Source organism: Pleurodeles waltl, chromosome 8 (assembly GCF_031143425.1).
Source record: "Pleurodeles waltl isolate 20211129_DDA chromosome 8, aPleWal1.hap1.20221129, whole genome shotgun sequence".
NCBI classification, from domain to species: domain Eukaryota; kingdom Metazoa; phylum Chordata; class Amphibia; order Caudata; family Salamandridae; genus Pleurodeles; species Pleurodeles waltl.
This window is the reverse complement of record NC_090447.1, coordinates 328,908,703-328,925,193: the sequence shown is the minus strand read 5'-3', so window position 1 is coordinate 328,925,193 and position 16,491 is coordinate 328,908,703. Positions and strand designations below refer to the sequence as shown.

At 45.0% G+C, this 16,491-nt stretch overlaps 1 protein-coding gene across 2 annotated transcripts in view; it reads left to right on the top strand.

The window, feature by feature from the left end:
- The window catches only part of KDM6A (lysine demethylase 6A), a 709,557-nt gene that overhangs the window by 277,152 nt on the left and 415,914 nt on the right, over positions 1-16,491 (top strand). Inside the window, exons 13-14 of one of the 2 annotated variants that reach the window (XM_069204189.1) lie at positions 334-468; positions 896-1,051. In XM_069204189.1, the coding sequence (XP_069060290.1) occupies positions 334-468; positions 896-1,051 (291 nt within the window). The remainder of the gene's footprint in view (positions 1-333; positions 469-895; positions 1,052-16,491) is intronic. The other variant, XM_069204190.1, reaches the window with a different exon arrangement.

Below are 16,491 nucleotides of genomic sequence, written 5' to 3'. Positions count from 1 at the left end.
AAACATGCATTTGGCACACAAACTCAGTTTATGTCCATTGATATTGCAGTAGCATATATTAGAAAGTCAAGAGGACGTATTGTACCATTGTTTACAATTTCAGAAATTGGGAAAGAATTATACTTGTAATCTAAAAGCTCATCTCTTCAATTTGTCAAAAAAGATTTATATTCTGGTCACCGTCTTTTTCTCTCTCGTACCTCTCTGAATTTTCCCAGATTGAATTCTTATGCTCTGTAAAACATAATCATCAACAGAATTTAGTAAGATTTAGTGGACTTTCTCTTACTAAAGTAGGCGTGTTAAATTTGCTTTTTACATAATTTCTCCTAGGCTCAGTTGTGTAACCTTCTACAAGGTAGTCTCCAGAATAAAACTAAATTACTTCCTAGTATTGAGGAGGCATGGAGCCTACCAATACCCGCAGAGCTTACCTCCAGGCAGGGTGCCATGAACTCAGCACAGCAGGTGAGAAGTTGGGTTATGTTCTGCAGGTGCCCAGCTTTAAGAGTTCTTTTCAATCTTTAGTTTCTTTATTTTTGTGGAGTGCAGGACTGGCTTTCAGTAATTTGAAATATAAAGTCTAACTTAAAAAGCCGTTGTTTACTCGCAGAGGGTTTTGACCAGAACGTGAAGCTGATTTTGGAACCAGTAGAGAGAACTTTGTGAAGTTTCTGATGGAGCAAAATGTTACTTTTTGTATGGAAATTTAAGTGTGTATGACAAAGGAAAGGTTCATGTTTCTTCACTGACATTTTGATTGTGATATTCATTATTCATGAAGATTATTTTTCATTCTGTTACCTTTGTTGCTTTTACATTGTAGTTCATTGCTTGTAGCATACGAAAAAATAGTTTAAAACAAAAAAAATCTAATTTTTGTTTCTGCTCTTAGGCTTGTAAACCTCATCATCCGAATACTGAACCCGTATTGGGTCTCAGTCAAACATCAGTTTCACAACAATCCTTGTCACTACACATGGTTCCTTCTAGCCAAGTAGATGACCTGTCCAGTCCAGCAAAAAGGAAAAGAACATCTAGTCCAGCTAAGGTAGATGGGTGTCTTGACCAACTATCATATCAGTGTTTTTAACGTGTTACTTGCAAGGGATTCTTCTGTTATGTATCTCCAAATTTGTGTTGCACATATTCTGCCATTCGTGTGATTTCATGGTACTGTGTGCATGAAGATAACTTTCCACCTGGTTCCGAGATTACCATTTTAGATCGAAGTCTGAATTAGCTATTCATGTGTTGAGAGTAATGTGCGCTTGTCCTGTTCTTGGTTCACTGTATTGAGCTGTAAGTCTGTTATTTTGGTGAAAAATGCTTAAGTTCACAGAGCTTCACTATAGGCTTGCTCACGTCTGTAGACCAGCTTCTGCATCATAGTATATTATTTTATTGTCCTAAAGTTTAGAAAAATCCCCTGTTGCATGATAGGATCTTGTAACACTTGTTTGCATGAATTGATAGATGGGTTGAACAGTCCAACATGTTTATGTGCTGCAAAGCACCCTTAATAAGCCTATGAGTTGAGGAAAGATCTCATGCCCCTTTAAGGTCCAGGACTTTACACTATCTGATGCCTTGTACTGGCAGTTGCCTTCTACTAGCAGTTGCCCCACAGACAGTTCTTCTATCAGGCTTGTGTGAAAATAGGTCCTCTAATACATTTGGGTGTTTCACATCTCATATTTTCAGAGATGTTTATATCTTATATATATATACAACCACCGAGTGTAACCCTTTGTCTTATTTGTTTGTACTTTTTTCTGGCAGAATGCTTTCTCTTTGTGAAAGGCCCCTCTTGTGGAAAGAAAGCTGATTGTTATCCACATATTGTTTGGTAAACCCCCTCTCCTGTCATTAAGTGACGTACTTCTCATTTTGTCAAAGAAAATGACAAGGGCTTTAGAGGACACAGAAGAAATAAGATTCCTAAGCAGGTTGATCAATTTCAGGGCAAAGCCGGCAAAAGTGATAAGACCTGTATGTTGTAGGAAGATGGCCTGGTGTGTGGTGATCAACTATGGTGTTATCTTATACCAGGTCCAGGTATCCCCTATCAGTGAGGTGTAGACCGTGTCTAGGAAACCAGGGCTCTCTAGAGGTAGCTGTGGATGAGCAGCCAAGACTTATCTAGGAGATATGCAAAGCTTGTGCAATACCAATACAGTGTCACAGCACTTAGACTTATGAAATAACCACACATTGTTACAAAAATAAAGGTGCTTTATAATAGTAACACAAATACTTAAATATTGTATGGGCAATACTCCAGTAGGAGGTGAGTAAACACTTATGCACACATTAGACGTCAGTGATTAGCATAGAAAGCAATAGCAAATAGTAAAAACAATAGTAAATAATGAAGGCCCTAGGGAGAGACCGAACCATATACCAAGTAAGTGGAATTGGTAGAGGGGAGCTGGAGGAACTAGGAACTCCAGAAGATAAGTACCAAGGTGTTCCCCTAGTGACTAGGAGAGAGGAGGTAAGTACCTAGTTTTCTCCCCAACCCACAGGGGGACTTTGGAAAAGGACTGTGGAAGACCCAGATAAGACTGGAAGAAACCCAAGGTGGATCCTGACAAAAGAGGACCTGTAAATGAAGGGGACCAAGTCCAGTTCTAGTTGGAGTATCCGTCTGTGGCAGGAGCCACTACCCTCCCTTCTGTGGATGCAGGACCAGGTCGACGGTGGATGAAGAAAGTCAGCAGTGTAGCACATGAGCAGAAGAGGAGCCCCAGAAGTGATGCAAGTTATGTCCCACGTTGATAGTCATGATGGAGTCAGTAAGTGGTGCTTGAGAACCACCAACAAGCCTTGGCAAATGCAAGAGTCTGAGAAGAAGGTTTTGCAAGGCTGAAGAGGACCAGCAAGGCCCATGTAACTCAACCCAAAGAGGAAGGTCCTGGGGTGACCCTCAGCAGTACAGGTACCTGAAGTTCCCTTGCAGAAGGAACAAACAAGTCTTGGTAGATGCAAGAGTCGAGATGCACAGGGGTCCTGTCCTGGAAGGAGAGGCAAAGGCTTACAGTCTCCCCAGTTGGACAGCTGGTAGAGAGGACCAAGCGGACCAACCCCAGACCAGCACCTGTGATGCAGAATCCATGCAGTTCCGAAGTAGAGAGGATCCATGCAGCTAGTCGTTGTTGGAGTTGGTGCCTGCGGATGCAGGGGAGTGACTCCTTCACTCCAAGGGAGATTTCTTCTTACTTCTTGTGCGTACTGAAGACTCGTTTCACCTCAGAGGATGAACAGCCAGGGAAATGCTGAGTGGCTGGAAGGAGCCGGAGAAACAATGTTGCAGAGCGGAGTCGTCACTGGAGTTGCAGATTGTCAGTTCCTGGAGGGTCCAGTTGCAGTCCCGGTGGCCAGAAGATGAAGTAAACAATGCAAAGGAGTCCTGCTGGAATCTTGCATGTTGATTCTGAGGACCCACCCGAGTGGGAGACCCTAAAAAGCCCAGGAAGGGGGGATTGGTCACCTAGCAGGGTGACCACCTATTAGGAAGAGGCTGTAACGTCACCTGCCTGTCCTGGCCGCTTAGATGCCCCCGGGGGCCTCTGCCCACCTTTGATTCAAGATGGCAGAATCAAGTGGCCATCTGGAGAAGCTCTGGGCACCACCTCTGGGGTGGTGATGGACAGGGGAGTGGACACACCCCTTTCCATTGTCCAGTTTTGTGCCATAGCAGGGACAGGGGTCGTTTGACTGGTAAAAAAAAAAAAAAAACGGTTTATGCAGGCAGGGCACCAACTGTGCCCTTCAAAGCATACCGGTGGCTTGGGGAGACTACCCCTCTTAAGCCATGTAAAACCTATTTCCAGAAGGAGAGGGTGTTGCCTTCCTCTCCCAAGGAAATCCTTTGTTATGCCTTCCTCTGCTTGAGTTGGTCAAGCAGCAGGAGGGACCTGTCCGAGGGGTGGCAGCAGCGTGGGCTGCCTGGAAAACCCCAGACGACTGGTAGGAACAATGCTGTGGGTCCTCTAAGGAGGCCCCAGAGTGCATGGAATCATACAGCCAGTACTGCAACAGTATTGGGGTATGATTCCTGACATGTTTGATACCAGTCATGCCCAGGTTTGGAATTACCATTATGTAGCTGGACACAGGTATTGGCCTGTGTCCAGTACACAGGTAAAATGGCTTCCCAGCAGTGACGAAGTCCAAGGAAATGGAGCTGGAGTTTGTAGGGGCAGCTGGCTCAAGCAGGGGTGTCCTCACACACAGGTACCTGTACTCTGCCCTCTGGGCTAGGAGGGCCTGCCATAGAGGTGACTTCCAGTGACTGGGATGTGGTATTCCTATCTCCCGATGCCCGGGACATATTGTTAGAGGTCAAGGGCAACAAGTTTTCATGTTTATTTTGTCCTTGGGACAAGTAGGCCCAACCCCCTGCAGCACAAACCCGTTGGCTTCCAGTTTACAGAGAAGGGAACTGTCTGCAGTTCAGGTAATCTGTGTCCATATACTAATGCTGTTCAAACTTGTATTTACGGTTCATTAATTAAAAACCTTCATTATTAGGGTGAGTGCTGTACGTAAACGTTTTAAGGTCACACTGCACTCCTGGCAGTGGTTCCAGTAAAAAAAAAAAAGTGTACACACATTTGAAAAGTTTAACAATTTGAGGCTATGTATAATGCTCCCAGAATGCTCTCTGATTAGATGCAAATGTTTGCCGAAGCTTTGCTTTCAAAATAAAATGTCCACAAAAAATGCAAGTAGGAAACAAAAACGTTTCGCTACTATGAAATTTTAGGTGCTATTTCTTTGAAGTGTCAGAAAAACGTGTTGATGCATGCTAGCATTTCCAAAAACAATTCCTAATGGAAAATCAGTATAACCATTTTAAACAAGATTATGAGAAGCATGAAAATAAACAAGCACTGGCAAAGCCAACCGATCTGACACCTGAGTCTTGGTTTCATCAGTGCGTGTTTTTTGTATTTTTTTTTTACATGTCTTTTGAAACACTTAGAGGCATATTTAGGAACCACCTTTCTTTCGTCCTTTACTGCCCCCATGTGTGTGCCGTATTTAAAATACAGGGTACCATGGCACAGGGTAGGGGGCAATAGCGTTTTTTATGACACCCATTATAAATTATTGTATGCCCCCATTTAATGTCTGCTCTGAATAGGCTTTAAAAGTGCCGGGAAAAAATGGCACAAGAAAATCTTTTAGATTTCCTTGTGCCATTTTCTTGTCCACTCACAACCACCCCCCACCACCCCCTGCCGCATACATTATTCTTGGCAGAGGCATAATGTGGTGCAAGGGTTTACAAAGTGGCGCAGCGCATGCATTGTGCCACTTTGTAAATATGGCGTTGGGTTTTTTGCCATCTAAAGAAATATTAGCATCAAATAAATGACGCTGTGTCGGTAGATGGCGCTAGGGGCTTTTAAAGATGCCCCTTTATTGTTATCCTCACCACTGTAACAAACACTGGCAAAAAGAAAAAAAAGTTTTTGGTCCAAAAAGCACACATTGCCACGAGTGGCGTAACAAAGGCCCTGAAGCCCACCTCCTGGGAGGCTCTCAGCACAGCACCCTGAGTCAGTCTAGGGGTGGGGTGGAGGGTACTCCATGTTCTTTGCAAGGGGGCCCCCCTCCAGTTCTGTTATGCCACTGATTGCCACAGTAGTTCCTGGCACTGAACAAAACTACTTTGTGTGTCAATATGCTCTTTGTGGAAGAGCAGAATGCGATCACTCACAGTAAAGCCAGCCGATGGAGAAATATAAGGTTAATATAAACAAAACGTCTTAACACCAGACCTAATTAGGGACCAGGAAATTGTACTCCTAGAAAACATTTGTGAACTGTATTTTAGCATAAGCAAATATGCATGTGTAGGTTTGCTCATGTGAAAATCTATTGAGCATTTACAAATTCACTTTCCCTCCACCCTCTTTTTTTCCCAACTCTGGAAGAACTTCTACTTCTGCCATTGTCAGAAGTAAATTTCCAATATTTCTCATTATTGGAAAAGATTAGAGCGGAGATGGTGAAAATCCTTAAAACATGGAAGTTAGTATGTTTGCAGACTCAAAGGCATTCTATCCCTGGAACTATTGCTTACTGCTTCCTCCAGCCCAAGTAATTTGCAGAAGGTGGCAAAAATAAGGAAATTGCTATGGTAGGGATTGAAATTACAAGTATTCAAGCCCTACTATAGTAGTATCCCTGGCATAATCAGAGAGGATATTATCAGAGCTCCTACATAATGAGATTGCTGCCGTAATTTGTTGCCGCACTACATGGCACCAAAGGGACAAGTTTATTTTTGTACAGGACAAGTAGATTTAAGAAGCAACCTTTTCCATGGACAAGTAGATATTTTATTAAATTTCACACGCCTGAGTGACCTGGTGCAGTGACAGGATGCATGCACCTTTTCATGCAGGCTGCAATGGCAGGCCTGCAGACACATTTTGCATGGGCTCCCATGGGGAACTCCTGGTGTCCTAATGCCCTGGGTACCTAAGTGCCATTTACTAGGGACTTGTATGTAGGCACCGGTATGCTAAGTCCTGAGCAACCAAAGTTAGATGTAGAGAGAACAGTCACTGGGGCACTGGTTAGCAGAATTCCAGTGAACAGTCAAAAACACACTGACAGCAGGCAAAAAGTGGGGGTATACATGCCGAAAAGAGGGTACTTTCCCCACGTACGTCCTCTCATTGTACATGCAGCTTCCACTGAGAAGGTGCCATCTGTTCAGATTGACCAGGTATGAGAAGGGAAAACCGGGAGAGGGCAGACATAAAAGTAGAACTGAAACCTTACTTTTATATCTGGCCTGTTCCGACTTTGTATAGCCTTTTGTATATGTGTGTGTATTCTCTTTCGCTCCCCCCACACACTTCCTGGCCTCCATCCCCAACTCTTCCTTTGCCATCTGAACGAAGCAAACAATTTACTTAACAAGAGCTTAGATTTCATTTCTCCTTTCAGGGTAACTTGACCTTTGTCCTAAAAACCCTGGACATGTTTTTAAAATTAAGTGTCAGGATGTCAGGTCTAAGTACATCAATTCCAAAATACCCCCAGTAAGGTAGATCCAGGGAGAAGAGGTCAGGAAAGGGTGAGAAACCTATTGCCACACTTTACTTCAGTTGTCTAGGTCAGTCTAAAACCACATCCTTTCTATTAAAAGCATCAGCCCCAATATGCTTTCTGTCAAAGACCAGCTCGACGTTGATGAGGCATCTTCACCATTCCCATTCAACCAAGTTCTCAAAATTATAGCATTCTACATGCTTGCTGCCATCAACTTTTCCATTGAAATCCTCGACTGTCACGCTCCCTGTCGGTGCACACTAGCCACTCTGCATTGCCTCAGGTGGTGTCTGAGTCAGTCACCCCTCTTCTTGACATCACCTCAATAGACTTTGAGATATTTGCTATTGAGTATCTTGTCTGAAAGACAGCATTTAGGGTTGACACCTGAAGCGGAGCCATCTCCACAACCTATGGAACTTCCCTATTTTATTATTCTTGGTGAAGACCCTGCACATAATCCACTTTAATCTCTGGGTTCCTTCACCCCCAACGATGGGATCACGTCCGACATCAATGGCTCCACTATGAAAAACATCTTTGGTTCTTCTCCTTGCGCTCTGCATTTTCCTTTCAATTAAATGGACTCCCCACACCCACCTAATAGTTACAAAAGTCAGAAATCATCATTTGTCTTCTAGTCACATTCACAATGTGGAAATACACAGGCTTCCTAAACGCCAACTTCACCTGCAGGTTCTCCAACAAGAGTCGCATCAATGGATATCATCACCTTCTCTGATGAGGCTCTAATTAGAGGAGTCGAACATTCTTTAGAGGTACCACAAAGAACTGTCTGTGATTACAGAGACTTTACAGTTTAGGGCAATGCCCAGACCACTTCTACTACTATCACCAGGTTTGTTGGCATCTGCAACTGAAACATTTCTTAGACCTGCTACTTCCCAAAACCACACGTTTTAAAGTGTTGTAAACAACCATCCACCGTATCCGGTTTTCTTAAAATTAGACCTGAAACAGTACTTCGGCATTGTCATCTGTGAGAATGCATGCCTTATCTCTGACATCTTCTGCATCCTTGGCAGGGGGAGTAAGAGAATGTCTACCTTGGGAAGGAAAATATGTGGTACAGTGACTGAGGCACACAAGGCATTTAGTAAGAGTGCCCTCTTTAGCCACTATCGTTGAGGAATTAGGGAAGGCATGACATCTTTTACTGAAGAACTTCTGAGACCAGATTTTAAGAAGGTGATGAGGAAAGGATCTCTGCCCAAACAAGTAATCTGGTTTGCCTTAGACTCACCCGAGTTGGCAACATTTAGGTGCTGCCATGGCTACACTTGGAGGAGGTCAGCTTGTTGTGCCTCACCTCACTAACCAGATGTCCAATTGAAGATGCTGAACCTTTTGTTTTCAGACTTCTTTGTTTGACCTGATACTGAAGCGATAATGGTCTGGATAAAAAATTGGGCAGACACACGACTGGATCTTGAATTATAAAAAAAAAGCACAAAAAAAAGCAGTTCTTCAGATCTCAGTTTAAACAAAAACACTGCGACAAATACTTACAGGTAGTTCAATCCCTGCCTGGCCCTAACAATATTACCAAGCAAAACACCTCAGGGCACTAGTCTTCAACAACCTTGAGTTTTATCTCAATATCCTCCTCTCACCTTTCGTTTGCCTTTTCAGTGGGGAGAAGTCCTATGTTGGCACCTGGAAGATGTGGGAAATAATACAAAGGACGTGGAGTTGCTAAATATGGTAAAGCATGGATGTTCGCTATGCTTTAGTACAACTCCACTACCAGTTCCAACAAAGCCAACCTTGAGGTTTGTTATTCGCCTTAAGAAAGGAAACTTCCATACTATTAAAGAAGTGTGCAGTGTAATCAGTCTCTAAAAGGATAAATATGAACTTGTCAATAAGTTCTCATTCAGAAAAAGGACCCGAAGTTGGCATTCAGACCAGGATTGGATCTGCGAAAAGGCTAACAAGTGGATCAAAATGGAATTATTTTGCATGGTGGTGCTCCATCAAATTTTCCCTCATCTCAGACAAGGTGAGTGAATGTGAGCCGGAAAGGTTCCTGCTTACACTTTAACACAAATTGCTTAGCAGTAGAGGTAGCCCACCAGTTTTGTCAAGGAGTTTTGGTTCATTGGTTGATTAAAAACTGACAGTGCACATATAACGTAGCAGTACTTCAAGAGCACAAAGCCTCTTTTGTTCACTCTCGGTGTACAGATAAATGCTCTGAAGAAGACTGCATTCCTTTTTAAGCTAATTCTGTCTGCTGGGAACCATAAACAATGAACAAGGAAAAGTTTCCTTTGGAGAGTGTGTAATCAATTTGGGAGACAGGTCATAATCTTTAAAAGATTGCCAGTGCCAAGAGCAAGAGTGCGTTGAGCCAGTGGCTTTCCTGCATTTTTGTTGTCCTGAATAAAAGATTGAGAACTCTCCAGCAGTGTTCTGAGACCAATGGTCTCTGAGGAACACCAGTTGGAACCACATACTCCAAATCTCTATACCAGCAGAGCAAATCCCTCTCGTGGTGGCACTAGGGAGCAAAGCTACTTTGAGGGAGCCTTTACCAACAAGAGCCTCCTATTCAATCTTTTGTGACAGATAGCTGTGACAGCATAGGGAGCACATCTTTGGGCTTTGTCCATACAAAGCCAGTGGTCATTAAAGAGCTCACATCGTATCAGTTAATTAAAGCAGTTCTTCTATCTGTAAGGGCTTCCTACCTTCTCTGACAATGAACTAGGTGCTTCTTCAAACGGACAGCACAGTGTTCATGCACCACCTACACAAAGAAGGGGGCACAAGATTGAGACCTTTTGTCGAAGTCTCATAAGATCTGGTTGTGGGACTTGGCTGAGGGCCTGCCATTAAAGGGTACAATTGAAAAGAATCTTGATCCATCAAGCAGAATTCTTAAGCAGATTCTGCAAAATAAATCAGAAAGGAGTCCTCATTGACATGCTTCATCAGATCTTTTTTCGTAGAGTGGGCTTTCCAAAGACATACCTTATCACAACATTGAAATCCCAAAATGCCAAAACTTTACATCCATACTCCAGCAACCAAGCTCGTTGGGCAATGCCTTTTTGATGCACTGGTCAGACAATTTATGCCTTTCCACTAAATCTGTTACTACCTGCAGTCATTCTAAAACTCCTGTCATCAACATTTATCTGTATTGTGCCAGATTTGTGAAGAATGTGCCACAGATTTTAGTCAAATCACACAGGTGTTAACATGCAAACTGAACTTGTTGACCTGGTCTCCAGTCCAGCTACTCCACTTGCACCGGACATCAGCACAGTTCCCAAGATCAGATAATACAGACATCTGATTCTACCTCAGTCATGCATAGATATCCTATTAAAAGCCAACATCCTTCAACAAGAGCCTGCTATTTATTCAAAAGGAAGAGCACCCTGGTGCCAGGAAAAAAAACTATAATCCTCTTTCCTGCCAGGATGATACCAGTCTTCCGCAAGTGTGATGCCAGGCACATTTGCAGTTCAAGTTGTGGTCCATTGAATGTCCATCTGACTGTGATAACTGCTCACAGGAAAGAAAAATCCACATCTGGCATCTTTTCTCCCAAGATTTGTTGTTAGAGACTTTTAGAAGCTCCAAAGAATGTCTCCACTTCACTCAGAACTCCATCTTTGCTCAGAGAGTTGAGCTTTGTTTTAAACTGATAGGATCACCTTAGAACGCAGTCACAAGGATTCATTGCAGTATCTACCCAGGGATACTGCTGTTCCAACAGCAACCGCACCACCCCTTAGGTTAGTGAGATTCAAGCCCTATCAGATGTGCAGCTTTGTACAATGTTTCATCCTAATAGAGTAGTAACATGTAAATCAATATGTTATCAACTGGCTAATAATCCTCTACCACGGCGCCAGCAGTTAAGTCAACCACAGAGAAAGCAGATACTGCAGACCAGTTGAAAGATTCTTATTTAGGACATTTGTAAGGCAACTACTTGAAAGTCAGTCTAGACTTTCATGACACTATTATCTTGATTCATATACGAAAGCAGGCTCCCACTGTAGGTCAAGCTGCTTAGAAAACTCTGTGATTTACCTTGAATTAGAGAGCACTTAGGCTACAGTAGATAAATATTTTTTTTTTTGTCCAGCTGCCATGAGGGCAGTCGCAGTTTTGCAGCATGAATCCTTTTTTTGTCAAGAAAATCTTCTATGTCACTGAAAACCACAAAGGGGATGCAAAGAGAGAAGGGGATCTGTATCAATAGTTTTTTTCCCAGTGAGGGATCTTACCAGAGCCAGCCATGTGGTTGTAGAATAAGGGCAGGTAGGGGACATGGAAAATACCCCGATTGAATTATTTCCCAATTAGTACCACAAGTTGGTGCAAAGAGACCCCAACAAGGTCTGCAAACTCTGCCTCTCGAAAGACAATCCGGACGAGGACTTTGAGGCCTGCGTCATATTCGTGCCAAAAACCTTGAGGGCAAATCATAGACGAAGGCTGCAAAAACACATCATGGTCACTCAAAGACCACATGTATCTCTGAAAGACTTGGTCCTGTCCAGCGATGACTGTGTTGAGGAAGCCGAAACTGCATATGGCTGGGAGTCGAACGCCAAAACATACACCAAGGATGCTGAGAAAAAAACAGGCGGATAAGAAGGTGGCGATGGACTCTGAAAAGGTCATGAAAACACTGAAAGGCACTGAACACTAAGTCCTTGGACAAAACATCCAAGACCACTGCCTCTGCGTTCAAAAGGTTGACCGAATGTCAGCCAAAAACTAAAGAGGGCCACGGATCCCGAGCGGGGGGGATACTGAGACAGTCAAAACACTTTGAAACCCTCAACATCGACACTAGTGTGAGAGGGATCAAAGGAGGGACTAAAACCTTGATGACCGAACCGTTGATGCCAAAGAAAAGACCGTCACGGACAATTGATGCCAAGAAGAAGGTGCACGAGGATCGAGAGGAAGAGAAGACTGGAGGCCAAATGGCGATGCTCCTACAAAGAAAACGAGAATTCAACGACTCCTTGAAGGAATTTCGAATTCCCACGAAACCTTCGAAGACGACCAATCTGCCTTGGAAGCTCCAGAAACACACTGGAGCTACAGGAGGAAGAACCGGAGGAGGAGTTCTGTTACACAGAAGAAACTGAAGAAATAGTGGACTTCGGGGACCAGTCATGGGTTGAGATGGACACAGATTTCACAGAAGGAGGGGTGGATATCTACCCCTCAATGCCATCTCCCCCCGACGACTTCTCATTGTACAGTAGTCTTATCATGAGGGCAGCTGACACCTATGGAGTACAACTGGATGGGGAAAAAAAACTCTTGCTTCCTTTTCAAGGCACAAATACCTGCTCACAAGGGTAATTTGTACCTGCCAAGCATCTTGGATCGGGGGAAGGAGGCAATCAAAGAGCAAGCCACTGCCAAGGCAGTTAGACCAAGAGTTGAGAAGAAATATAAACCCTTAACTCAAGACCCAAGATACTTACAGGGGAATGCACCTGCAGAGACTATAATCCTCTTGACTGCAAGAAGCACAGTAATGCTCCCATCTCAGTGGGTCCACTGAGAGAGTAAGCTCCTAGACATGGTCTTGAGGGACATGGAGAGGCCGCAACGCAGTGGCATATTGCAATCTCAAATGCACTTCAGATCCGATACGGCCATCAGTAGTGAAAATAGAGAGTTGCTCATGCAGCACCTTTATGAGGAATACAAGAAGAGGGCCAAGACATTCAAGCGGGATGGATGTAATATTGCAGATACATGCCTTAAATATCAGCCGATACTCTCAGCAGGCAGATGTATATCTGCACCACATTAAGGAGGCATGCCTCGCTGAGTGTCAGATTTTAAACCAGAGTTGCAGGCATAGATTTTAAACATGCCATTCACAGGAAACACCCTCTTTGGCCAAGCAGTGGATGAGTCCTTACAACAGATTAAAAAGGACAACAAGAGAGCACGACAAGAATGGCAACAGGTAAACATGGTTTCCACAGGGTGAAAGCAGCAACAGGCTCAAGGCAGCTTTCTTCAGGGCACACAATCAGTGTACAAACAATGGCAACATCCTGGCACAGTCATTTCGAGCGAAAGAAAAAGGAAGAGGCCAAACCACGTGTACCTTTTTCTTCCCACAATTTGTACACTCCCACCCCCTCCCACCATGTAAGTCCCTAGTATATGGTAGCTATGTACCCAAAGCATTGGGATTCCAGGGGATCCATATGGGCTGTAGCAGTTACTCTGCAGCCCATAGTGAGCCTATGCAAAGGGTTCTACAGGCCTGCCATTGCAGTCTATGTAAAATGGGTGCATGCACCCATTTTCAGTACAGGTCACTGCACCGGGTCACTGTTAGTCACCCCTATGGTAGGCCTTCTCAGCCCAAAGGGCAGGGTGCAGGTACCTGTGTGTGAGGGCACCCCCACACTAGCAGAGGTGCCCCCACTAACTCCAGATCTATGTTCCTGGACTTTGTGAGTGTGAGGACTCCATTTTACCCCTGTACTGGACATAGGTAACTAACTATGTCCAGCTACATAATTTTAACTCCGAACCTTGGCAGGTTTGGTATCAAGTATGTCAGAATCATACCCCAATACTGTTGCAAATATTGGGAGTATGATTCCATGCACTCTGGGAGCTCCACAGAGGACCCCCCAGCATTGCTGCCACCAGACTTACAGGGTTTTCCAGGCAGCCCAAGCTGCTGCCACCCCTCGACAGGTTTCTGCCCTCCTGTTGCTTGATCTGATCAAGCCCAGGAAGGCATAACAAAAGATTTCCTTTGGGAGAGGAAGGTAACACCCTCTCCCTTTGGAAATAGGTGTGACTGGCTTGGGAGGGGTAGTCTCCCCAAGCCACTGGTATGCTTTGAAGGGCACATTTAGTACCCTCCATGCATAAACCAGTACACACCGGTTCAGGGACCCCCTAGTCACTGCTCTGCCACGAAACTGGACAATGGAAAGGGAAGTGACCACTCTCCTCTCCTGTCCATCACCACCCCAGGGGTGGTGCTCAGAGCTCCTCCAGAGGGTCCCTGGGTTCTGCCATCTTGTTTCCAAGGTTGGCAGGGAACACTTGGAGCATCTGAGTGGCCAGTTGAGGCAGGTGACTTCAGAGCCCCCACCTGATAGGTGCTTACCTAGTTCGGTGAGCAATCTCCCTTCCTGGGCTTAATAGTGTCTCTTTCTTGGTTGGGTCCTCAGATTCGATGTGCAAAACTCCAGCAGGAAACCTCTGCAACGTTTACTTCATCTTCTGGCCATTGGACTTCATAGGAACCTACAATCTGCAGCTACAGCGATGACTCAGCTCTGCAACATTGTTTCTCTGGCTCCTTCCAGCAACTGTAACATTTCCCCGGCTGTTCATCCTTTGAGGGCGGCAAGTCCTCAGTCTGCACCAAGACGGAATCTCCCTTGGAGTGAAGTAGTCGCTCCCCTGCATCTGCAGGCACCTGCTGCAACGACGACCGGCTGCGTGGACCTCCTCTCATCCTGAGCTGCGTTGATCCTGCATCACACGTGGTGGTCCAGAGTAGTCCTCTTTGCCAAGGCTTGTTTGCATCTCCTCCAGGGGATCTTCAGGCTACGTGTAGCTCCAGCCCCCAGCACTCCTTACAGCGACACACAGCCCTCTGCGTGGTTATCCTGCGACTTGGGATCCTTTTCTATAGTGCTGTGTGGGCTCATTCTATGACTAATATGTTTTCTAACCTTCTCTATGCCTATTTCTGATTACTAGTGTAAACTATTGCAGGATTGCCCTTCTAGTATGTTGTGGTATTGTGATCCAAAAATAAAGTACCTGTTTTCTTTCATGTGTGTGAGTGCTGTGTGACTACAGTGGTATTGCATTAGCTTTGAATGTCTCCTAGATAAGCTGTGGGTGCTCATCCACAGCTACTTCTAGAGAGCCTGGCTTCTAGGCACTGCCTAGACTTCACTAAGAGGGGATACCTGGACCTGGCATAAGGTGTAAGTACCTCAGGTACTCACTACACACCAGACCAGCTTCCTACATTGGTGGTGCAGCGGTGAGATAAGCACTTGCAATTACCATACCACTCTGTCACTTGGTACTTTCCACAGGAAAGACCACTTACTAACTACGGATCTACACTCATACCTAGTTTCAGGACATAGTCTCTGGGGTTTGGGTAAGAGAGGGGTCTAAGCAGAGCCCTTATTCCAAACTTCTCTGAGAGACTAGAAGTTAAGGAGTTTGGGCACACCCTAACCCACTCTAACAGGACCATGTCTTCAGGACAGAGCACATCTCAGGCTATGGACTCTCCTTATGAGAGCTTTCAGGAGCTGAGGGAGAAGTGCAAAGAAAGGAACCTGAAGACAGGGAGGAACCCTAACAAGAGTCTGCTCCTAGGCCTTCTCCTCCAGGATGACCAGGACCATGCTGGTGGCCAGTACGAGAGGGAGGAGGATGTAGGTAGTGTTAGAAATAGAAGATCTGGACACTGAGGAAGATCAGGAGGGTCCCTCAGCGGATCACAGGGTCCCTAGTAAGCCCCGTAGTGTAGCTTGGAGCACTACAGGTAGTGTGAGGGAAAGCCATGTTAGTAGGTCCCTCTTTGTGCACAGTGGGTCAGTAACACTAGGGTCAGATCCTCCTCTGTCCACTCATGCCACCTTAGTGTCTGAGGAAACATGCTGCGCGACTCCAGAAGAGTACTCCTTAAAGATGGAACTCCGGAAACTGAGACACGAGGGGGCCAAGCTGAGGCTGCAACAGCTAGCCGTAGATAGGGAGGCCTTCTCAGTAGAGAGAGAGAGGCAGGGGTTGGGGTTAGCACCCCATTGTGGCAGCAGCAACATTGGTTTCAGGGAACATAAGGTCAGAGAGGACTCTCTTGATTCTAGAAACCTTAACAAAGTTGTGTGTCCCCCCCACATTTTACAAGGTAGGGGATGACATCCAGAAGTAGTTCTCTGCTCTGGAGAGGGCCTGTAAAGTACAGAGGGTCCCGCAGAGGCAGTGGGCTGCTATCCTTTGGCTGTCCTTCTCTGACAAGAGAAGGGATAGACTCCTTACTGTCAGGGAAGAAGATGCTGATAAAAACACCGTTTTAAAGTCTGCTCTTTTGGATGGTTTTGGTCTCCCCACAGAACAGTACAGGATAAAATTGAGGGAGACAAGAAAAGAGTCCTCCCAGGATTGAGTTGATTTTGTGGATTGCTCTGTGAAAGCTTTGGAGGGCTGGTTACATGGCAGCAAAGTTAGTGACTAAGGGCATATACAACCTTACTCTGAGAGAGAATATACTTATCAATTGTGTCTGATTTGTTGCACCAGTACTTGGTAGACCCAGATCTGACCTATCCCCAAGAATTGGGAAAGAAGGCAGACAAATGGGTCAGAACAAGGGTGAGCCTTGATCTTGCCACC